Source organism: Nomascus leucogenys, unplaced genomic scaffold (assembly GCF_006542625.1).
Source record: "Nomascus leucogenys isolate Asia unplaced genomic scaffold, Asia_NLE_v1 Super-Scaffold_285, whole genome shotgun sequence".
Lineage (NCBI taxonomy): Eukaryota > Metazoa > Chordata > Mammalia > Primates > Hylobatidae > Nomascus > Nomascus leucogenys.
In genome coordinates, this window is record NW_022095770.1 from 3,267,305 (window position 1) to 3,290,506 (window position 23,202).

The 23,202-nt window shown below is 49.6% G+C and overlaps 1 protein-coding gene across 1 annotated transcript; it reads right to left on the minus strand.

Annotated features, from left to right (window-relative positions):
• Positions 1-4,050: 4,050 nt before the first annotated feature.
• On the minus strand, positions 4,051-21,628 carry PSMD3 (proteasome 26S subunit, non-ATPase 3). The gene is made up of 12 exons (XM_030808312.1): positions 21,078-21,628; positions 17,783-17,973; positions 15,614-15,751; positions 13,510-13,646; positions 12,399-12,589; positions 12,131-12,234; positions 6,939-7,053; positions 6,712-6,831; positions 6,480-6,583; positions 5,673-5,828; positions 4,630-4,680; positions 4,051-4,504 (listed from the first exon to the last, which is right to left on the minus strand). Exons 1-12 carry the CDS (start codon positions 21,295-21,297, stop codon positions 4,427-4,429), a joined length of 1,605 nt encoding a protein of 534 aa, XP_030664172.1. The 5' UTR covers positions 21,298-21,628; the 3' UTR covers positions 4,051-4,426.
• Between the last annotated feature and the right edge of the window lie 1,574 nt (positions 21,629-23,202).

Genomic DNA, 23,202 nt, shown 5'->3' on the forward strand with positions numbered 1-23,202 from the left:
GTTTACCCAGATCCATCAGGGGAATCACTATGGCAGCTCTAGCCTTACAAAATGTATTTCTTAAAAAAGACTTGAAAATTGAAATTACTTCGGCCGGGCGCGGTGGCTCATGCTTGTAATCCCAGCACTTTGGGAGGCCGAGGCGGGCGGATCACGAGGTCAGGAGATCGAGACCACGGTGAAACCCCGTCTCTACTAAAAATACAAAAAAGTAGCCGGGTGTGGTGGCGGGCGCCTGTAGTCCCAGCTACTCGGAGAGGCTGAGGCAGGAGAATGGTGTGAACCCGGGAGGCGGAGCTTGCAGTGAGCCGAGATCGCGCCACTGCACTCCAGCCTGGGCGACAGAGCGAGACTCCGTCTCAAAAAAAAAAAAAAAAAAAAAAAAAAGAAAGTTGAAATTACTTTTTCATCCATGGGCTGTAGAATGGATGTGTTAGCAGGAATGAAAACAATATTATTTCCCTGGTACCCCTCCATCAGAGCCCTTGGGTAATCAGGTGCATCGTCAATCAGCAGTAATAACTTCAAAAAAAACATTTTATTTGGCCGAGCATGGTGGCTCACGCCTGTAATTCCAGCTACTTAGGAGGCTGAGGCAGGAGAATCGCTTGAACCTAGAAGGCAGAGGTTGCAGTGAGCTGAGATCGTGCCACTGCACTCCAGCCTGGCCGACAGAGCCAGCTAAGGAGTTGGTCTCAACAGTGGCTTAAAATGTTCAGTAAACCATGCTGAGAACAGATGGGCTGTCATCCAGACTTTGTTGTTCCATCCATAGAGCACAGACAGAATAGATTTAGCATCATTCTTAAGAGCCCTGGGATTTTCGGAATGGTAAATGAGCACTGGCTTCAACTTAAAGTCACCAGATACATTAGCCCTAACAAGAGAGTCAGCCTGTCCTTTGAAGCTTTGAAGCCAGGGATTGACTTCTCTTCTCTAGCTATGAAAGTCCTAGGTGGCATCTTCTTCCAATAGAAGGCTGTTTGTCTACATTGAAAGTCTGTTTTTGAGTGTAGCCACCTTCGTCAGTGAGATTAGCTAGATCTGATGGATAACTTACTGCAGCTTCTCCATCAGCACTTGCTGCTTCACTTTGCACTTTTATGTTACAGAGATGGCTTCTTTCTTTCAACCTCACAAACCAACCTCTGTTAGCTTCTAACTTTTCTTCTGCAACTTTCTTTTTTTTTTTTTGAGACGGAGTCTCGCTTTTTCACCTAGGCTGGAGTGCAGTGGCGCAATCTCGGCTCACTGCAAGCTCCGCCTGCCGGGTTCACGTTATTCTCCTGCCTCAGCCTCTCCGAGTAGCTGGGACTACAGGCGCCCACCACCACGCCCGGCTAATTTTTTTGTATTTTTAGTAGAGACGGGGTTTCACCGTGGTCTTGATCTCCTGACGTCGTGATCCGCCTGCCTCGGCCTCCCAAAGTGCTGGGATTACAAGCGTGAGCCACCGCGCCCAGCCTCTTCTGCAACTTTCTCACCTCTCTCTACCTTCAAAGGATTGAAGAGAGTGAGGGCCTTTCTCCGGACTAGGCTTTGGCTTAAAGGAATGTTGTGGCTGATTTGATCTTCTTTCCAGACTCAAACTTTCTCTGTATCAGCAATAATGCTGTTCTGCTTTCGTATCATTCGTGTGTCCACTAGAGCAGCACTTTTATTATTTTTATTTTTTATTGTTTTGAGACAGAATTTTGCTCTGTCACCCAGGTTGGAGTGCAGTGGTGCGATCTTGACTCATTGTAACCTCCGCCTCCCCACTTCAAGCGATTCTCCTGCCTCAGCCTCCTAAGTAGCTGGGAATACAAGCGTGCACCACCATGCCCAGCTAATTTTTTGTATTTTTAGCAGAGATGGGGTTTTACCATGTTGGCCAGGCTGGTCTTGAACTCTTTTTAAAAAATTTTTTTTGAGACAGAGTTTCACTTTTGTTACCCAGGCTGAAGTGCACAGAACACAAAGCAGCTAAATCGTGGGGCAGCAAGTGTCATGGGAGGCAGCCTGTTACCCAGGCTGAAGTGCAGTGGCGTGATCTCGGCTCACTGCAACCTCTGCCTTCTGGTTTCAAGCGTTCTCCTATCTCAGCCTCCCAAGCAGCTGGGATTACAGGCGCCCACTGCCATGCTTGGCTAATTTTTTTATTTGTAGTAGAGACGGGGTTTCACCATGTTGGCCAGGCTGGTCTCGAACTCCTGACCTTGTGATCCACCCGCCTCAGCCTCCCAAAGTGCTGGGATTACAGGTGTGAGCCACCGCGCCCAACCTGGAGCCGCACTTTTAATTTCCTTAAAGAACTCCTCCTTCACAACTTGGCTACCTGTTTTGTGCAGGAGACCTGCCTGGCTTTTGGCCTCTCTCGGCTTTCAACATGCCTTCCTCACTAAGCATAATCATTTTGACCTTTTGATTTAAAGTGAGAGATGTATGATTCTTTCTCCCTTTTTCTGTTTTCTTGTTTTGAGACAGGGTCTCACTGTCGCCCAGGTGGGAGTGCAGTGGCAGGATCTCAGATCACTGCAGCCTCTGCCTCCACCTCCCAGGCTCAAGGGCTCCTTCCACCTCAGGCTTCCTAGTAGCTGAGACTACAGGCACGGGCCACATGTCCAGCTAATTTTTATATTTTTTGTAGCGATAGGGTTTCATTGTGTTGCCCAGGCTGATCTCCAACTCCTGAGCTCAAGGGGTCCACCAGCCTTGGCCTCCCAAAGTGCTGGGATAACAGGCGTTGAGTCACCAGGCCTGGCCAATGACTCTTTCTCTCACTGGAACACTAAAGAGGCCATTGTAGGGTTACTAACAGGCCTAATTTCAGTATTATTTTGTGGCTCAGGGCATGGAGAGACTCAAGAAGAGGGAGACAGGGAATGGATGGTGTGTGAGCAGTGAGAACACACTCAACATTTATTAAGTTCACCATCTTTTTTTTTTTTTGACAATGTCTCACTCTGTCACCCAGGCTGGAGTGCAATGGCACGATCTTGGCTCACTGGAACCTCTGCCCCCTGGGTTCAAGCAATTCTCCTGCCCTCAGCCTCCCAAGTAGCTGGGATTACAGGCGCTCGCCACCACACCCAGCTGTTTTTTTGTATTTTTAGTAGAGACGGGGTTTCCCCATGTTGTCCAAGCTGGTCTTAAACTCCTGACCTCAGGTGATCCACCTGCCTCGGCCTCCCAAAGTGCTGGGATTACAAGCGCGAGCCACTGTGTCCAGCTAAGTTCATCATCCTATATGGGTGCAATTTGTGGTGCCCCAACAATGACAATAGTAACATCAAAGATCACTGATCACACATCACCGTAACAGATACAATAATGAAAAAGTTTGAGATATCGAGAGGATTTACCAAAATGTGACCCAGAGACGCTAAGTGAGCACATGCTGTTTGGAAAGTGGCACCAACAGATTTGCTTGATGCAGTGTTGCCAGAAACTTCAATTTGTCCTTTTCTTTTGAGACACAGTCTCACTCTGTTGCCCAGGCTGGAGTGCAGTGGTGAGATCTTGGCTCACTGCAAGCTCTGCCTCCCGGGTTCAAGCAATTCTCCTGCTTCAGCCTCCCAAGTAGCTGGGATTACAGGCGCCCGCCACCACACCCAGCTGATTTTTTTATTTTTAGTAGAGACAGGGTTTTGCCATGTTGGCCAGGCTGGTCTCAAACTCCTGACCTCTAGTGATCCACCCACCTCAGCCTCCCAAAGTGTTGAGATTACAGGCATGAGGCACCATGCCTGGCCAAACCTTCAATTTGTAAAAACTGCAATATCCATGAAGCACCATGAGGTGTAGTGGGAGATGAAGGTCTGCAGCTGGTGATGGACACATGGTACACCTTTCCTAACAAGACCTTACCAAAGCCACACAGGTACGAAACAGAGTAAACCTAGGCCCCCAACCCCAGCTCAGGGTCCCTTCATCCTCCCCTGGGCACCTCCCCATCTGCAGACCCATCGCCCTCAGATTACACACCTGGGGCTAGTACTCTAAGGCCAAAAACCCCAAAATCTGAGCCTGCCAATACTGCAGTGAAGTATAGTAACTGATGCACAAGCGCTTTGGAGAACGTTTTATTGTTTAAAAATCATAATAGAAGCTTCAAAAAACATACAAGCCAAGACATCCCAGTTCTAGTCCCCCACTCCCTAAAGGAGTATACAGAACTATCTTTCCCCTCCTGCTCCCACACCGCTGGCCAGGACCCTGCCCGGGGAGGTCGCCTGCCCACCCTCCTGCCTGCTGTACAGTAAGTCACCGGCTGGGGAGGAGCCCTGGGGTAGGTCAGGGTGGCTGGCTCCCAGCACCCCCACCCCCTGCACAAATGCAGCGTATGAGCTGTGTGTGGGAAAACGGGGACAGTGCCCTGGGCAGGGGACCCCCAAGGGGGAAAGAGCCTGTCCCCATTCCCCCTACCCCTCCCCAGCCCCCCAGCTCAAGGGAAGCTGTCATCATCATCTTCCGCCATCTCCTTGGCAAACTCCAAGTCCTGCTGTTCTCGCTCACGCCGTTCCTGGGGAGAGAGGCAAGTGAGGCCAAAGCTTCAGAGCAGCTCTCAGCCCTTCCAGATACTTCCCCACCTCCCCTTCTGTGTGGAAGTTTGACCTTTTGGTCTCACCCAGAAAGCAGAGAGCTTACCTCTGCAGACTCCAAGTCCTTGTTGTATGATTTGGGAGGAAACCTCATGGCCTGGGGCACAGCAAAGAGAGGAGATGAGGGAGGGAAGGAAGCAGGTGAGGCACTCACGCAACCTGCACTCCCTGTGTCCCCTCTGTGAGCTAGACGCCAGGCAGGAAACGGCGGACCCCTCTCCAGTTAGTCTAGTGGGGGGCTAGGCATCAAAGGAATTATTACAGTGCCCTGTGGGAAATGCTGAAAAAAGAGGAATAAACGACCAACTCTCTTGACTGGGCAGGGAGGAGGAAAAGGAGGAACACAGTGGATGTGGCAACAGGGAGAGGCCTTCCCGGTGGATGATTCCATGTGGGAGGGGCCTGGCCTGCACTCAGTGGGGCTGGCTGCTGGGTGGTGGGGCAGGAGCGGGAGGGGAGGCTTGACCTAAGGGACCAGGTCACAAAGGGCCTTGCATGTCACGTGGAGTAGGGCTTAGCCGGATTTTAAGCAAGGCAGCAATATCCTAGTTTCCTGGGAGGAGACCAGAAAAAAACATGGCAAGCAAATAGTAACAGCACCAAACTCAGTGCTTAACTGAGGATGAGGGCTCACCCTTTTGTGGAGCTAGATACCAGCGCCATCTTTTTTACAATTTAGACTTCACTAAGTGCCTCAATACAGGGACTTCTTTCAATCTTACCAACCCTGTGAAGCAAGCAAGACAGGTAACACCTCCCTATCAGCTTCAGAGATGGAGAAACAGAGCTCTGAGAAGTTAAATGCCTCAAATTTGGAACCAAATGTAGAAACCTACCCTCTGAATCCCTGCCTGGTCCTCCCTGGTGACCACATCATCCCTTAAATGCAATAGGAGAGGGCAACTGGCTATGGAACTATGGCCAAGTCCCCTCCCCATTCTGGGCCCCATGCGCTGCAGCTCAGTGATTTTACAGAGATTGGCTGGGACGTGGGCAACAAATTAAGCCAGTCTTCTCTGAGGAATCCATGAGTGTGGAGGGAGGGGCGTGCTGTTGCCAGGTGTGACTCTGCAGCCACGGGCTTCTCACCTTGACAGACATGTTGTGGATATCTAGGCAGAAGGAGATGCGCTGGTGGAAGGCTAGCTGGGGCTCTCGGGTGGAATAGATGTCAATCATCTCCTTGGATTGGACATAGCCCTTCTCGTGGTTGATGCTGGCCTCAATGACACCATCCCGGATGGCCTGCAGGCCCCCAAAGAGGAAAGTTCACCAGCACGCCCAGCTTCTTTTTTTTTTTTTTGAGATGGAGTCTCGCTCTGTCACCCAGGCAGGAGAGTGCAGTGGTGCGATCTCGGCTCACTGCAACCTTTACCTCCCGGGTTCAAGCGATTCTCCTGCCTCAGCCTCCCGAGTAGCCGGGATTACAGGCACCTGCTACCAGGCCTGGCTAATTTTTGTATTTTCAGTAGAGATGGGGTTTCGCCAAGTTGGCCAGGCTTGTCTCAAACTCCCAACCTCAGGTGATCTGCCCATATCAGCCTCCCAAAGTGCTGGGATTACAGGCATGAGCCACTGCGCCTGGCCCAGCACGCCCATCTTCTAAGTCAGAGAACATCTTGTTCCATCCCATTCCTCTGCCCTCCTTATATTCTCACACTCACAGGCACTACCATAAACTCAACATGTGCACACACCTACACTCACACACTCACACGCACATCCATGCTCTCTGGCAACTTCTTGGCTTCACTGCAAATGACGGGCACTCCCTGAAATGACTATGCCATTTTGCTTTACCTATTCCCCTCCTTGGCCAAACACCTCCCACTCCTGCCTCCTGAGATTGGCAGGAAAGTGACAACCTGGTCACTGTGGTTCCTGAACCAGCCCCACCTTGGCAACAATGAACTCTGCATCTTCGGGGCTATCCAACTGCAGCTTCTGGGCGATGTCAGCCAAGGAGATTCGGGAATAGGAGAGGCTGATCATGCGTACACCTGGGAGAGGAAGGCGTGATGGGGTGGGCAGAGTGGGCACAGACCCTTCACTTGCCCAAGGATACCCACTAGGTTTGCCCCGGCCTGGCTTTTGCTCCTCCAACAGCCCCTCAGATCCTGATCCACACCTGTCTTAATCACGTTGTGCCGCAGCCGGATAATTAGGGTGTAGGTCCCATCTGCTTGAAACTTCTCCCCAAACTGATCCAGGACCTGGTTGAACTTGGCTAGGTTTCCTGTCCTGACAGCTGCAGGGAGAACAGGAGTAGACTGGATGATGCAAATGGGCACAGGCATGTAAGAGGCCCCAGTGAAGGGGGCCTAGCGGGCTCTGGGGTGGGGAAGCCAGCCTTACCTTGAGTCAGAAGGAAATAGGGCATGAGTGAGCGCTTGAGGGAGGGCTGGCGGAACTGCAGCCGGTCAGGGATCTCCCCCAGCAACAGCTCCACCACGATGAGAAGCTTGTGCACCTGGACAGAGTGACAGGGGAACACAGTGGGCAGGGAGCCCCACGGGCAGAAGAAGACAATGAAATGTGGCCTAAATTCTGCCAGATGTAGTGGGAAACAGGGAAAGGGATCACTGTCTAGGCCCAGAGAGAGGAGGAAGCCCTGAAAACCTGTGCTGGGCATAGAATCCAAGCTCTGCCTTTGGAGCCGGGTGATGGGAATGTGGCCCTTTGGTCACATTTGGTCGCAGAGCCGTCAGCTGCATTTCACCTGGCCACCCTGTGCATAGTCTGCTCTGAAATGACAGTGCTCTAAAGTGAGGCCAGAAGGGCGGGTGCTGTGGCTCAGCAACAGCGAGGGACCAGGGCTCACAGGCCTGGAGAACAGAACGTGTGTCAGCCAGAGATGCTCATTAGGGAGGCGGACTGTTACTAGCGGAGAGGAGGTCATCAGTGGGTAGAACTTGTTATCTGGGTAGAGGCATAAGTGCAGGAAGGGGCCTGGCTTCAGTGAATGAGCACAGTATCCAGACACAGAAGGGTAACTGGAAACCCGGGCCTGTCTTCCTCCACAGGACCGTGAGGTATTTCTGAGTGGTGCTGACCGTGGATTCAGCATCGCACAAGAAGAACTACAGTGGAGGGAACGACGGCCCCCAACTCAGGAGTTCACCAGCAAACAGAAGGCACGGAACACAAAGCAGCTAAATCGCGGGGCAGCAAGTGTCACGGGAGGCAGGGGTTACAACGGGAGTGTGTGATCATACCCACGGCCAGGCAGACCCTTCACCCTCCACAGGCACCCACGAGGCTGCCCTGTCCACTGGAGTAACCCATGTGTGAGGGGAAATCCCTGGAAATGGTAATTTATGAAGTGCCTTAAGGAGTCTGACAAAGCAGAAAAAGGAGGAGGGTCAAGGGTACAGATTGAAAAAGAGGCAGAAAAGTGTGGGTGCCTGGGGAGCTGTTAGGAAAGAGACAGCTGGGACCACGGTCTGGGGACTATGCCATTGCCATTTTGCATGCCAGGCTGAGCAGTATGAAGTCTGCATGTAGAACACTTGGTGTCTAGTCTCTATTCACTAGCTAGGAAACACGGAGCAACTGGGTCCTTAGTTCCTCATCTCTAAAACTACCAAATGACAGTAACAATACCTAGCCTGTCTACCTCACAAGACCGTTATGATACCCTACAGCAGCGGGGAGCAATGGAAGCTTCCCAGGCAAGGCAAGGACAGAGCTGGACCTCTGTTTAGTAAAGCAAGTGAATGTAAGCTGGGCTGCTGGAGAGGAAGATGACCAGGCAGAAGTGTCTGGGAATGTTAGTGGCTCAAACCATGGCACTGGCAATATGAAGGAACAGGCAGACACAGAAGATGTGCAGACAATTCAACAGACAACCCAGTGATGGGAAGGAGGGTGGGGGAGAGTCAGAGATGATCCCAAGGCCCTGATCTGGATCGGGAAGTCAGGAGGAAGGAATGGTAAGGGGGCCAGGAGGGGTCTCTTTGGGACACGCTGTAGAGAGAGACATGGGGGGTGGAGGGGGAGCTGGATCTGCAGGCCTGATGTTCGTGAGAGGGGTCAGAATTAGTGTTATGGGCTAAACTGTGTCCCCCTCAAGTTCATGTTAGAGACCCAAACCCCAGTACCTCAGAATGGGACTGTATTTGGACACAGGGCCTTTAAAGCGGTAATTATGGTAAAATGAGGTCATACGGGTGGACCCTAATCCTACATGACTATTGCCCTTCTAAGACAAGAGCAGGACACAGACACGCACAGAGGGAAGACCATGTGAAAACACCAGGAGATGGCCATCGACAAGCAGACGAGAGAGGCCCTCAGAAGAAACCAATCGTGTCACACTTTGCTCTTGGACTTCGAGCCTCCAAAATGAAATCAATTTCGGTTGTTTAAGCCGCCAAGTCTGTGGGACCTTGCGGTGGCAGTGCCAGCAGAGTAACGGAGTTAGTAATGTACGGGCTGAAGAGCATCATGCAGGCGAACACTGAAGCTGGGAAAGCAAACAAGGTCACTCAAGGAGAGAATGAGGGTTTTACTATTGACAGAGAAGCTCTCAGAGTGCTCTGCTGAGGCCCAGGTGGTGAGAAGGAGCAGAGAGAACACTGGAGGGAAGGGACTGGCCAGTGCACTGTTGGGGAGGGAGCCAGGGGAGACAGGAATGGCCGCCTGAGAGAGGAAGCAGCAGCGCTGGGGGTTTTCTTCCCGGAGACTGAAGCAAACAGGTGATGGGCCAAGGCTAGAAGAGAGAGGAAGGAGTGCGATGGAAAACACAGGTAGTGAAGCTGGTGTTAAGTAAAGACAGGGAGGGTGAAAATGGGTGGAGAGAGACATTCAAGTTTACAAGAGACAAGGCAGCTGCAGGAACGAATGCTAGCCGGCCTCCAGCTTTGAACAGGATGAGCCAGCACCGCCCTCCTCAGAGCGCTCTGTGCACCAGCAGCACTGGCATCACCCAGGGCCTGTTAGGAACGTAGACTCTCCGAATCGGAATCTACAGCTTCATCAGACCCCCAGGTGATTCTGTAAGCTGGGTGGTGACAGGGGTACGGCAAGGGTGTGTGAGGGCAGAGGGCAGAGGGCTGGTTGCAGGCCTTCTCCCAAACATGCCTTCACTCCCGCCCTCTCTCTCCCTGCGCTCCCTCACCAACAGCCCAAGACCTCCTTCCAGCTCTCTACGCCTTCCTGCCACTGAGATTTAAATGCCTGAAAGCCTCTCTCATGGTACATGACACATTTTATATATGTTAATTACTTGTATTTTTAGTGATTTTCAAAAGAAACTTTAGTGTCTCTCATATTGTAAGCAATCCAACATTTAGCTCACACACCCTGCGTGTCTGAAAAGCCTTTACTTTGTGTGAAAATCCTACCCATCTTTCAAAGACCAGTTCAATTTTAATGTTTCTTTTTTTCTGAGACAGAGTCTTGCTCTGTCACCCAGGCTGCAGTGCAGTGGCACGATCATGGCTCACTGCAGCCGCGACTTCCTGGGCCCAAGTGATCCTTGCACCTCACCCTCCCAAGTAGCTGGGACTACAGGTGCGTGCCATCACGCCCAGCTAGGTTTTTTATTTTTGCAGAGGCGGGGTCTCCATATGCTGCTCAGGTTGGTCTCAAGCAATCCTCTTGCCACAGCCTCCCAAAGTGCTGGGATTATAGGTGTGAGCCCTGTACCTAGCCAACTTTTTCTTTAAGATCCTTTCTCTTTCATTATTTGATCAAAAACAAATCTGACTTACTCTGAACTTCTGAACAGAAATAAAATGAATCTACTACTACATTGACCTAATCAACATACATGTCTCCCGTTCCCTGTCAAGGCACCACGGAGGTGGATGTTGTGTGAAGGTAGGAGCAGAGGTTTGAATTTGGGAAGACTGGGTCTACATCCTGGCTACTGGGCTCTGTGACTTCACATACACCCTCAAGCTTTTTGAGACAACATTCTTTATCTCTTTGAAATACTCTAATAAGAAATACCTGGCCTGGGCCAGGCGCGGTGGCTCACGCTTGTAATCCCAGCACTTTGGGAGGCCGAGGCGGGCGGATCATGAGGTCAGGAGATCGAGACCACGGTGAAACCCCGTCTCTACTAAAAATACAAAAAATTAGCCGGGCGTGGTGGCGGGCGCCTGTAGTCCCAGCTACGCGGAGAGGCTGAGGCAGGAGAATGGCATGAACCCGGGAGGCGGAGCTTGCAGTGAGCCGAGATTGCGCCACTGCACTCCAGCCTGGGCGACAGAGCGAGACTCCGTCTCAAAAAAAAAAAAAAAAAAAAAAAAAAAAGAAATACCCAGCCTGGAGCGGTGGCTCACGCCTGTAATCCCAGGACTTTGGGACGCTGAGGTGGGTGGATCACTTGAGGTCAGGAGTTCGAGACCAGCCTGGCCAACATGGCGAAACCCCGTCTCTACTAAAAATACAAAAAATTAGCTGGGTGTGGTGGCAGGCGCCTGTAATCCCAGTTACTCGGGAGGCTGAGGCAGGAGAAGCCCTTGAACCCCAAAGACAGGGATTGCAGTAAGCCAAGATGGCACCTCTGTCTCCAGCCTGGGAGACAGAGCAAGACTCCGTTTCAAAAAAAAGAACCAAAAAAAAAAAAACCAAAAAACAAAAAAAAATTAGTTGGGTGTGGTGGTGGGCGCCTGCCCAGCTACTCAGGAAGCTGAGGCAGGAGAATCACTTGAACTCGGGAGGTGGAGGTTGCAGTGAGACAAGATCACGCCATTGCACTCCAGCCTGGGTGACAGAGGGAGACTGTCTCAAAAAACAAAAAACGAAAGAAAGAAAAGAAAGAAAGACCACTTATTTTCCTCCCTTCCTATCCCTTACAGTGCCTAATACCAAGGTTGATGCTTAAATACTTGCTGACTGACAGCTCTTAAGTGGCCAAGTTTTCTGTTTACTTGAGCCGCTCAGCCTTGCAGAGATTTTCTGGGTTCCTTGGCCACAGACGATACAGTTTCCAAATGTGAACATGAAGGACCAGATAAAAGCCTGGGGTTTATATCAACACAATCTAGGTCCAAGCCTGGAATGACTGTCAGGAGCGCTGGGGAATCAGGAATATTCTAAACCTATCTGCCAAGGAGAACACTCTGAATATCCACTGCCAGAGGTGCAGGTAGTGTCTGCTTTGTGACACCCACAAATAGATGTGAAGCAACCTTTTGCAGACATGGCGGCTCGCACCTGCAATCTCAGCCCTTAGGGAGGCAGAGGCCGAAGGACTGCTTGAGCCCAGGAGTTCTCACCTGAGCAACAGTGAGATGCCCGTCTCCACACACACACACAAAAGTTTGAAGCCCTTCTGGATAGGAAGGTTAAGGATGCCTTTCCTAGCCCCTAGCATAGGGAAGAGAACTGAAGTGGTAGGGAATGAGTAACAGGCAAAGGGGCCAGGCATGGTGGCTCACACCTGTGATCCCAGCACTTTGGGAAGCTGAGGTGGGAGGACTTCTTGAACCCAGGAGTTCAAGACCAGTCCGGGTAACATAGCGAGACACCATCTTAATTAAAAAAAAAAAAAAAAAAAAAAAAGAGGCAAAGGGATGATGGTGGTTGTGGCGCACCGTCTGTTTGAAGCCAACAGCTGTGTGCTGAGGGGCCTTGCGAAGGGCATTGGTCATTGTTCTCCGGGCCTCTGAGTACTCCAGCTGGATGGCTTTGATTCGCCCTGGGAGTGGAGGAGAGGAGAGTTGGTCAACAGAGTGGGGTCATCCAACCCCCCGCTGACAAGCCAGGGTGCCAAATGGGCCTCTTATGCACCACCCCTTGGAAAATTTGCACCAGGCAGGCCTGAGACACCTTCTGATTTGTGGGTTGGGCCCCTCTGCTCACCTGTGTAGTAGAGGTACCTGGCCCACTCATTGTTGTTGGCCTGCTCTGGGAACACAGACTTGGACACCAGCTTCTCAGCCTGGTCATACAAGCTGTAGTGTAGGTAATTCCGCAGCAGGAGGTTCAACAGGGTGGCCTGCCCATCTGCATCATGCCGAAGCGTAGCTGTCCGGAGCCGAGCATGCAAGAAGCTTCAGGAAGGAAAGAAGAAAGATGTCAAAGGCTTCAAATCACAACTCTCTGAACTGCCTTTGACTCTTCACTCTCTCAATTCCTTAAAAAAGTTATACAAATTGCTTTTCTGGTTATTTGCTGAATACTGTTAACTATCGAGTGCCTAAGGTGTATAGCACTATTCTGGGTGCGAAAAAAGGACAAAACCCTGCCCTTAGGGAATGCAGTGCAGTCGGGGAGGCAATGGTCATGAGGAAGAAGCACAGCCTGCAGTGTGGCAGAAGACGGGAGGCCTATGAGGCCAGGGGAACTGCAATGGGGAATGCAAGAGGTGAGAAAGATGAGTTGAACTTTTCAATAGCTTGGCCAAGGCAGGACTCACTGAGAAGGGATCAGTTAAGGGAAGGCTTGAAGGAGGCGGACAGAAGAGTGTCCTGGCCAGAGGGGCAGCCAGTGCAAAGGCTCTGAAGAAGAGTGTGCCGGGTACGCCAGAGGAAAAGCAGGCCAGTGGGGCTGAGGAGCAGGAGGAGGTGAAGTCTGGGAGGTCAAAATGGAGCAGATCATGTCAGGCCTTATGAGGTATTGTAAGGACTTTGCCTTTCCTTGAGATGGGAAGCCACTGCAGGTTTTGAGCAAAGAAGTAAAATGTTTTCTAGCCTGTCCCTCCACCCCTAACCCACCCTCAGTCCTACCTTGATGTGGGGTGAAGGGAAGAACCTGGGGACAGTTCTTTACAGCCCAGCAGTGACCCACTTCTTCATCTAGCATCAGTCTCTCTCCCACACCTCTCACGTGGCGCAGGGCATGGGAACCACTGCCCCTCTTCCCTGCTTACATCTACAGGCTCATCGCCCTCTGTAGGTCCACAGCTGTGTGCTTGTGACTGACCAAGTCTCTGACCCCGCGGGCCCCAAGTGAGATCCTTGGCTGCCTGTACCTGCGCACCACATCCAGCTTGTCCAGGAACTCATAGACCCGGGCGTGATAATAGTAACACTTTGCGGCTACAAGGTCTAGGGCCCGGCGGTTCTGAGTACTGATCTTCTGCATCAGGTCATCAGAGATCTTCTGTGCCTGGGGAGGAAGCCAAAAGAGAATCAAGTGGCAGTTCCTCAAAAGGATAAACATGGAGTTGTCATTTGAGCCAGCAATTCCTATCCTAGCCAAGAGAACTGGAAACTTAGGTTCACATAAAAGCATGTACACGAATGTTCACAGAAGCATTATTCATAACCAAAGAGTAGCAACAACCCAGGTGCCCGTCAGCTGATGAACAGATAAACAAAATGTGGCACATCCACATGAGGGAATACTACACAGCCTTAAAAAGGAAGGAAGTACTGACACACACTACAACATGGGTCAACCTTGAAAACATGATGCTAAGTGAAGAAAGCCAGAAACAAAGGGCACACGGTGTGTAATTCCATTTACATGAAATGTCCAGAGTAAGTAAATCCTCAATAGAGACAGGGCAGATTAGTAGCTGCCAGGGGCTGGGTAAGGGGAAAATGAAAAGTGACTACTAATACATATGTTGTTTCTTTTTGGGGTGATGAAAATGTTCTGGAATTAGGGGTGGATATACAACTTTGGGAATATACTAAAACCCACTAAATTGTAGTATACTTTATTTATTTGTTTGACAGAGTGTCGCTCTGTCACCAGGCTGGAGTGCAGTGGCGCAATCTTGGCTCACCACAACCTCCGCCTCCCTGGTTCAAGCAATTCCCCTGCCTCAGCCTTCTGAGTAGCTGGGGCTATAGGCACATGCCACCACGCCCGGCTAATTTTTTGTATTTTTAGTAAAGACAGGGTTTCACCATGTTGGCCAGGATGGTCTTGATTGTCTGACCTCGTGAATCGCCCGCCTTGGCCTCCCAAAGTGCTGGGATTACAGGCGTGAGCCACCATACCTGGCCTGTAGTACACTTTAAAGGGGTGAATTATATCTCAAAAACAAACAGCCAAGTACAGTGGCACGTGCCTGTAATCCCAGCTACATGAGAGGCTGAGGCGGGAGGATTACCTGAGCCCAGGAGTTCAAGACCAGCTTGCTTAACATAGCAAGACCCCATCTCCAATAAAAACAAAACAGTGGGCTGGGTGCAGTGGCTCATGCCTGCAACCCTAACACTTTGGGAGGCCAAGGCCAGGAAATCACTTGAGCCCAGGGTTGGAGACCAGCCTGGCAAGAAGGTGAAATCCTGTCTCTACAAAAAAATACAAAAATTAGCTGGGCGTGGTGGCACATGCCTGTAGTCCCAGCTACCCAAGAGGCTGAGGTGGGAGGATCACTTAAGCCGGGGAGGTCAAGGCTGCAGTGAACTGTGATCACACCACTGCCCTCCGGCATGGGCAACAAAGCGAGATCCTGTCTCAAAAAAACCCCCAACCAAACAACAACCAAACACAGTGTGGTAAGGAAAGGAAACAAACCAGGGAATTAAGGAGTGGGACTTGCTTCCTGAGTGTGCCCCTGTGACAGTGGCTATGATGAACAAAGAAGCTGGCCCTAGCTGGGAGAGTGGTGGAAGTGCAGTTTGCAAAATGGAGCTATTAGTCCATAATAACAGCTACCATTTATGAAAATATCATGAAAGCTTACTATATGCAGATCATTGTGCTAAGTATTTCTAAACAAATTATTTTATGTAATGCTAACCATCTTGTAAGGTAGGCACTATTATCCCCATCTTACATATAGCTGGGAGAAATTAATTTGCCTAGGGTATGGCTGGGATTGGAACCCAGGTCTTTCTGTCTCCAAATGCCCCTACTTTTCCCCAAGAATGCACTACGCTGGAATCCCCCACAGACCGGTACAGCATGACCACTGCAAGCCCTGTCCCACAGTGCTCAGAGCAGGAGTGGGTTCTCCCGGGATGTGGGATCAAACGCATACCTCTATGGGGAAAGAGTGTGGGGGACAGTTCTTAAGAATCAGTGATTATTTCCATTTCTTCACTAGGGACGAACTCCCCGCCAAACCCCTTCAATCACTTGGGGCTTATGAATCGCTCTCACTGCATCCTGGATACCTCTTTGTAGCGCTTGCTGTTCATCATGAAGATGACCACGAGGAGTTGGAGATAGGCTTCCACTTCAGGCAGGAGGGGTGTCGACGCAGCTTTTCCCGTGCGGGGACGGAACTGTAAATCAGCCTCTGTGTCCATGGGCTAGGAGAGGACAGAAGTTACCATGGAAAAGCTCAGTCAGATCAAGTAACCAAGAATTTATTGAGCATCCACTATGTATTTCAACATATTTACTGAGTGTCTACCAAGTGCCAAGATTTTGTTAGGTGCTAGGGATAAAAAAATAAAGATGACAGTCTTTCCCAAAGAAATCAAGGAGGAGCTGGGTGTGGTGGCTCACGCCGGTAGTGCCAGCTACCTGGAAGGCTGAGGCAGGAGAATGCTTGAGGCCAGGAGTTTGAGACCAGTCTGGGCAACACAGTGAGACCCCATCTCTCAAAAAATAAAAAAGAACTAGCCAGGAATGGTGGCATGCACCTGTATTCCCAGCTACTCGGGAGGCTGAGGCAGGAGGATTGCTTGATCCAGGAGTTTGAGGCTGCACTGGGCCATGAGTGTGCCACTGTGCTTCAGCCTGGGTGACAGAGAAAGACCCCATCTCAATAAAACAAAACAAGTCAAGGAGACTGGCAATATAATATTAACAAACATAATAAAGTGTTACAGGAGAATAATAAATTTCTTTATAGAACATAATGGAGACATAAAGGACGACGTAAGGAACCTTCAAAGAGGCTACAGCCTAAGTGGAGACATTAAACCACCACACCTGGAACCACTGCAAATACTACTGGACAGGGCTGAACGAAATAATTCCAGAGATGAAATCAGAATAATGAGACCAAAAAATTGTTTCTTGTGGGAACAAAGAAAATTTAGGGAAAGTCAACATATAAACAAAACTTATTTTCATATTTTGTCACTGACACTGGAAAAAATAATGTGTTAGTCACCCCCCAAAATAATCACGTTTCATGAGTTTAGAGATGTGAAGGTCAGAAAATATTCAAGGTGGAGTTGGGGGAACAGTACGTTTTTCCCCTTTCCCAGACAAGAAACTCTTCACTACCCTACCTCCAGGGATGTTCTGAGTTTCCCCATCCACGGAGCTGACTGAGTACACAGGATTTTAAGGAAATGCAGGTGCTGGAAGGTCAGTGGAATTGGAGAAGGCTGAGACCTGGACCATGCCATGAATAATGAGGGAAGAGTTTACAGCTACAGAGGATAAGGAGAGGTCTCTCCTGGCACGGAGGCGCCACCACCACCAAACTGACTTCGTCTACATTCACTACGTGTCAGGCACTGCTCTAGGAGCTTTACACTCCCCGCTGCCCAATCCGTTCATCACATTTAACAAATGAAAAAAACGAGGCACAGCAAGATGATGTCACTTGCCCAAGTCCCACAGGTACTAACTGTCAGGGTTTGAATTAAAATTCAACTCTACCTCTAAAATTTGTGGGTTTTTTTGTTTTGTTTTGAGGTGGGGGGTCACTCTGTCATCTAGAGTGCAGTGGTGCAATCTTGGTTCACTGCAATCTCCACTTCCTGCATTCAAGTGATCCTCCTGCCTCAGCCTCCCGAGTAGCTGGGACTACGGGCAGGTGCCACCATGCCTGGCTAATTTTTGTACCTTTTGCAAAGACAGGGTCTCGCCATGTCACCTAGGCTGGTCTCAAACTCCTGGGCGGGCAGATCATTTGAGTCCAGGCTGGACTCAAACGATCTGCTCGCCTCAGCCTCCCAAAGTGCTGGGGTGACAGTGTTAGCCACTGTGCCCGGCCCTGACACCTGTGCTCCTCCTAACCACTGTTCTCTACCTCCTCCATGGTGAAGCTTCAGAGGAAAGAGGCAGCAGCACCTTCTCTCTCCTAGAACAACAGAGAGGTCACCCAACGCAACCTCAACTGGAGTAGGGAGTACAGGCTGCAGGGTAGTGGGAAATGAGTTTGGCTGGGAGGGTCCTGATCCCCTGACTTGGAAGAATGACACTACAGGGCAGTGGACGGTTCCCTTGTCACTGTGCAGATGAGTATTCAAATGGACTGCTTTGGCTTCTCTCCTCATGCTACCACAGGTAATAAGATGGGACTTTAGGATGGAAAACAACGTTGTTCCTGGGGATCTGAGGCCAGGCCTGCACCCTTTAAGTTGGCCTGACTCACTCACCTCTTCCAGGAAGGGGAGCAAGAAGTCTCGAGTGGCATTATTTGAAGTGAAGAAGCCCTGCACAGCCTTATACAGAACATAGTGGTTGAGGTGGCGTGATGTGGAAGGCAGCATCCGCAGGGCCCGCAGCACGAATCTCGGCTCCTTGCCTGAAACCGCTTTTTCTAGCTGTTTCACGTGCTCCTTGATGTCTGAAGAGAAGCAGAGAAGAAAATGATGTCACTTTCACTCCTAGTCCCCCACCACTCCAGGCAAGGAGTTCTTTTTTTTTTTTTTTTTGAGACAGAGTCTCGCTCCGTTGCCCAGGCTGGAGTGCAGTGGTGCGATCTCGGCTCACTGCAAGCTCTGCCTCCCGGGTTCACACCTTTCTCCTGCCTCAGCCTCCCGAGTAGCTGGGACTACAGGCGCCAGCCACCACGCCTGGCTAAATTTTTTGTATTTTTAGTAGAGACGGGGTTTCACCGTGTTAGCCAAGATGGTCTTGATCTCCTGACCTCGTGATCTGCCCACCTCAGCCTCCCAAAGTGTTGGGATTACAGGTGTGAGCCACAGTGCAGGCCAGGCAAGGAGTTCTAAGGAGCCTCTCACGGAGGGGCAAAATGCGACCACTCACCTTTTCTGCCCTAATGGGGTACACAATATTTACAGATTCCACACATTGATTTTAAGACATAACCAAGTGGCAAGAAAAAAATACAGTGGCGGTGCAGGGTGGGGTAGAGGATGACAGAGGAAGAAAAGAAAAACCAATTAACTAAAGAAACCTGGAGATTTATCAGATCTTAATGGAAGACTTTCTAAATGTAAACAATGGGAGAAATCACATACACACAAAAGATTAATGGGCTTGACTTCATTAAAAAAACCCTTTTAGATAACTGTGTATACAAAAGAAAAATATTTTCAACAAATGTGATCAAAGATTCATATTTTTATTCTATAAAGAGCTTGTATAAATGGTTAAGAGATATAATGGTATAATGATTATATTGCCACAATTTCAAAACAAAAATGGAGACGAACTAACATACAAAGAGGAAAAATAGCTAACAGACAAAAATTATATTCCATTAGTATTTGAGTAATTGCAAATGGAAACATTTTTAAACTACCAAATTAGTAACATTAAAAAAATTATAGGCGGGGCACAGTGGCTCACGCCTGTAATCCCAGTACTTTGGGAGGCTGAGGAGGGCGGATCATTAAGGGTAGCAGTTCGAGACCAGCCTGGCCAACATGGTGAAACCCAGTCTCTACTAAAAATAAAAAAATTAGCCGGGAGTGGTGGTGGGTGCCCATAATCCCAGCTACTTGGGAAGCTGAGGCAGGAGAATCGCTTGAACTTTGGAGGCGGAGGTTGCAGTGAGCCGAGATTGCGCCATTGCACTCCAGCCTGGGCGACAGAGCAAGACTCTGTCTCAAAAAAAAAAAAAAATTATAGAGTACAGTGAAAACTACATTTCTCCTGGTATAATGTAAATCAGCACAGTTTTTCTGGATGATAACTATCAAAAACCTTTAAAATGTTCAGTCTTTTAAACTCAGGCATATAGGTTTTGGTGGGAATCTGTACTGAAGAAATAATTATAAAAGTAGATTTTTTAAGTTGGGCACAAAGATGACTGCTTCAAAGCTATTTATGATAGCAAGAAACTAGAAACAGTTTAAATGCAAAGCAATAAGGGAATGCAATCAATGAGTAGTTTCTTAGGCACTTCTGTATATTCAGCGATTAGCACAGGGTATCTGGGCCACACTAATGATATAATAACAACAGCTGATATTTATGTGCTAGGCACAGTTTTAAGCATTTTAATCTTCACAACAACCCAATAAAGTACTGTACTATTACTCGTATTTATACAGATGAGGGAACTAATTCCAGAACTTGTACCCTTAACCACTATATTGGGTATTCAATAAATGTTTCTGGAATAAATTGAATGCTGATTATGTTTACAAATGTTAATGAAAACACATAAAATTCAAAATTTATATTTAGTTATGCCTTGATACAAACTGTATACATAACTTGCTCTCAATTATAGGACAGCAGCTCAAAAATTCACAAGAAAAAATGTGAACCATATTTTTTATCCCCTGCTTTTAACTTCTCATACATTCCAAAATTTCTGCAATGAATATGAATTACTTTACAACAAGAAAATGAAGTGCCTGTAATAAACACACCCAGTAGGCAATGCTGAGTGGCCACCTTTGACATTGGCTGTCACTACTTTAGGTAAAAGGATCTCTATTAGATATCGATCCTGTTGCTCAACTTTACAGTAAGAGCTGATGTAGTCAACACCACCACATCCTCAAAAGCACCACCTAGGAGGATAACTTTGCTTATCTCAATGTTTTTGAGCTAGTTTCTCACGCATTTTAGTGAAAAGAAAACCTAGTAAGTAGTCTGGTCCCACTTGATCCAGAACCAGGAAAATGGCACCAGGATCACAGTGGGAACCTCTCACTTTACCCACTTCAAATGGAAACAGGATGCTCTAAGTGGGAAAAGTAAAACATGAACTTGGAGGAACAAGAGGACTACAGATACTCGAAACAGGAACCTCGGGGAAAATAAATAGGAGACACTGGTGTATAGGAGTTTAGGCCAAAGGTGAGTATTACAAAACCAAACAAAGATGACACCCGAAAAGTTTTAAGTGTGTGTGTACTTAAACCCTTTAGAAACAGAGGGGCAGTAGGGACCTGAAGGGAGGAGACAGCAAGGGGGCTGTTGGGACACTTCAGTTAGAGAAGTAGGAAACAAGATACTAGGTCGAAATGGTTCATTCGGGGGAGTGTGCTAAAAGCAGCTAGGACAACAAAAATCTGCTGTAGAGTTTTAAAACTCAGGAGTCAACATTCTAGGTCATCCTGGCCCTGTTTACACACAGACACAAACACTGGTTTCTAGCGGGATCAATCAGTCATATATTGGAGGCGCTAAAATCAGTCGGGTGGGATATAAACGGAATAGGTCAGAGGGGAGGGCTTAGAAAGGGGAGGACTTAGAAGAGGGAGTCCCCAGGCCCACTGGGGCCTAGATATAGATGCAACCCCAGATATAGGGATGGAGGGGATGGGAGGGGAGTGGTTCCTAGCCTGGAGAGAAGGTTCAGTCATTGGGCCTGGAGTCGAGAGTGTCAGGGCAGTGGGGGCAGGTATCTGGGGGTGATCCCAAAGAACTGAGGATGGTGGAGGCTGCTCTGGCTTCCCAGCCAGAAGCCAAATCACAGGGGTCGCTGTCACCCGCGATCGCGCACGTTCCCGGCCTGGGCTGCCGTACCCTCCAAGGTGACGGTGTCCAGCTCTCGCTGGGAGTGCTCAGCCGCTGCCGTCGCCGTCTTGCCGTCTGCCTCCCCCGTTGACCCGCTACCCGTCGCTGCCTCCTCTTTCATCTCCACATCCTGGGGGGCCGGGGGCGGTGGGGGTTCTTGTTCTCCTCCGCCGGGCGGCGGTTTCGCCTTGTCCGCGCCGCGGCGCCGCGCCGAGCCCTCCTGCTTCATGGCACCCGGGGTCGCGGCCTAGTCCGGGGACCGAGGCCGGGGCCTCGCGTGAACCCTCGCACCGGGGACCAGGAGCCGAGCCGGGCCTGCACACGAACGCGAGATAGCGTCGGGCCGCACGATGACGGAGCAGCTGCAAACCCCTTCCCGGCGCTGGGTCTTCTGGGAAACGCCAGGCCCGGCAGGCCGATGGCCGAGTCAACAAAGGGGAAATAAATCAACAGCCGAGGTGCAGGATGAAGGAGGAGCTTCGAGGAAGGAGCGGGGAGGAGCCTGTATGGGTTCGTGGGGCTTTCTTTCGAGCGCTTAAATGTGATGCTTTTATGTTCCTCTCGAGTGCATTTCTGCGGGCGTCCACGAGAGGTCCCCTCAGGCTCCAATCTGGGTTACAAAGGACTTTAAGAGCGTCTCAACCAGCGTGGAGTGGGTACAGCCTATCCGAGCGCGGGGCGAGATGACGTCACGAGTTGCCGGGCGGGTTTTGCGCCCAAGTTCGCTTAGTTTTCCCCGGTCCCGGGAGGGTCTCCTTCCAGATCCGCGGGACTTGGGCTCAACGGCTGCCGGGCGCATCCGGCAGGAGGGAAGGAAAGAAGGCTGCGAAGGAGGGACGTGAAGCTAGGGCTGTTGGGCTTAAAATAAACCGAACTGGAGAGTAGGACGAACCCTATGGGATCCGGACCTCCTTGGTTAGATTTTAGTTTAGTGCTGAAGATAAGGCATACAATTTCTGCAGGCTGGGAGTGCCGATAGGTAGGAGCGTGCGTTTGCGTAGAATCACTCCAGTTTAACAAAATATAGGGGTCCACCCTATGTACGGCCCAGGGTTAGCAAATAGGGGGGTGAAAAACAGCTCAAGAATGTAGTATACGGGGGAGTCAGATGGTTAGATAACCAGACGCTGTGCTCTGGGCTGCGGTGGATTGGTAGTGTTGAGGAAAGGGTGGGAGCCCCTATTGGCAGACGCTTTAGGGAGCCCATTGAGAGGGCTTTTATACGTCCAGACAGACATTGTGAAATGGGGAACAGAATAATGGGGTGCCTAAGGAGAGAATGATGGTTTACCTAGTGGTGTACCTAAGGGGAAGCAAATTGGACAAGAAACCCTACCCACTTATTTTTCAAAGGACTCCCCCACTGGTTCTGCAGGAAAGGTGAAACAAGGTGAAGGATATAGCTCCCAATTTCTTAGAACACAAAACAAAAACTCTCTCCCTACCTTGACTTTTCTCTCTCCCATAAGTGGAAGTCCTGAGTTTTAGACCTTTCATGGACCCTACAAGACAATCTAGTTCTGTTGTAAGAACCTAGAAGGCAGGAAATATGTTTTGACCTCCTCCTCCTTTACATACATAAAGGTTATCCTGCATATCTTTTGCATCCTCTTTCATAGGATTGCAGGATGTTCCTTGCATTAAAGAGCCACTTGCTAACTGGAAAGATATGTGCTCTAGTTTTAGGGAACATGCCATGACCAGTTCCTCCTCAACTGTCCTCTCACCCTCCAGGGCTGGGGGATGAATAACAGGACTTTTGAATCATCATTGGAATAAACTCATTAGAACCTCTTCATAACACCATATCTGCAACTGAAGGTGGGCGAGAATGGTAAGGAAGAAAACAGATGAGTTATGTTCATCCTTAACAATCAAAGGAGTTACTCTTCTAGATAGTTAGGGTGTTAGCTCATCTCTCTATTAAGTTTACATCACAAGGAGAAAACAACCAGGTCAGCAGATAACAACCCAGTATATCCATGAGCAATAGAGTGAGGCTTTGGAAGGTGCTCAGAATCAGGGAGGCTGGCAGCATAACACAAAGCTTCTGGCAGTTGGTCATGAATTCTTGGTGGATGAGGGAACCAGGCTGGGCAGGGGGCGACTAAGACGCTGGGGGAGAGTCTGACTC

Excerpts from the sequence above, each read along its gene's own strand:
- PSMD3 (XM_030808312.1), bottom strand. The coding sequence starts at position 21,297 with ATGAAGCAGGAGGGCTCGGCGCGGCGCCGCGGCGCGGACAAGGCGAAA. Across the intron at positions 7,054-12,130 it reads CTGTTGGCTTCAAACAGACG|GTGCACAAGCTTCTCATCGT; the intron begins GTGCGCCACAAC and ends CACTCTGTCCAG. Across the intron at positions 6,584-6,711 it reads GCACAACGTGATTAAGACAG|GTGTACGCATGATCAGCCTC; the intron begins GTGTGGATCAGG and ends TTCCTCTCCCAG.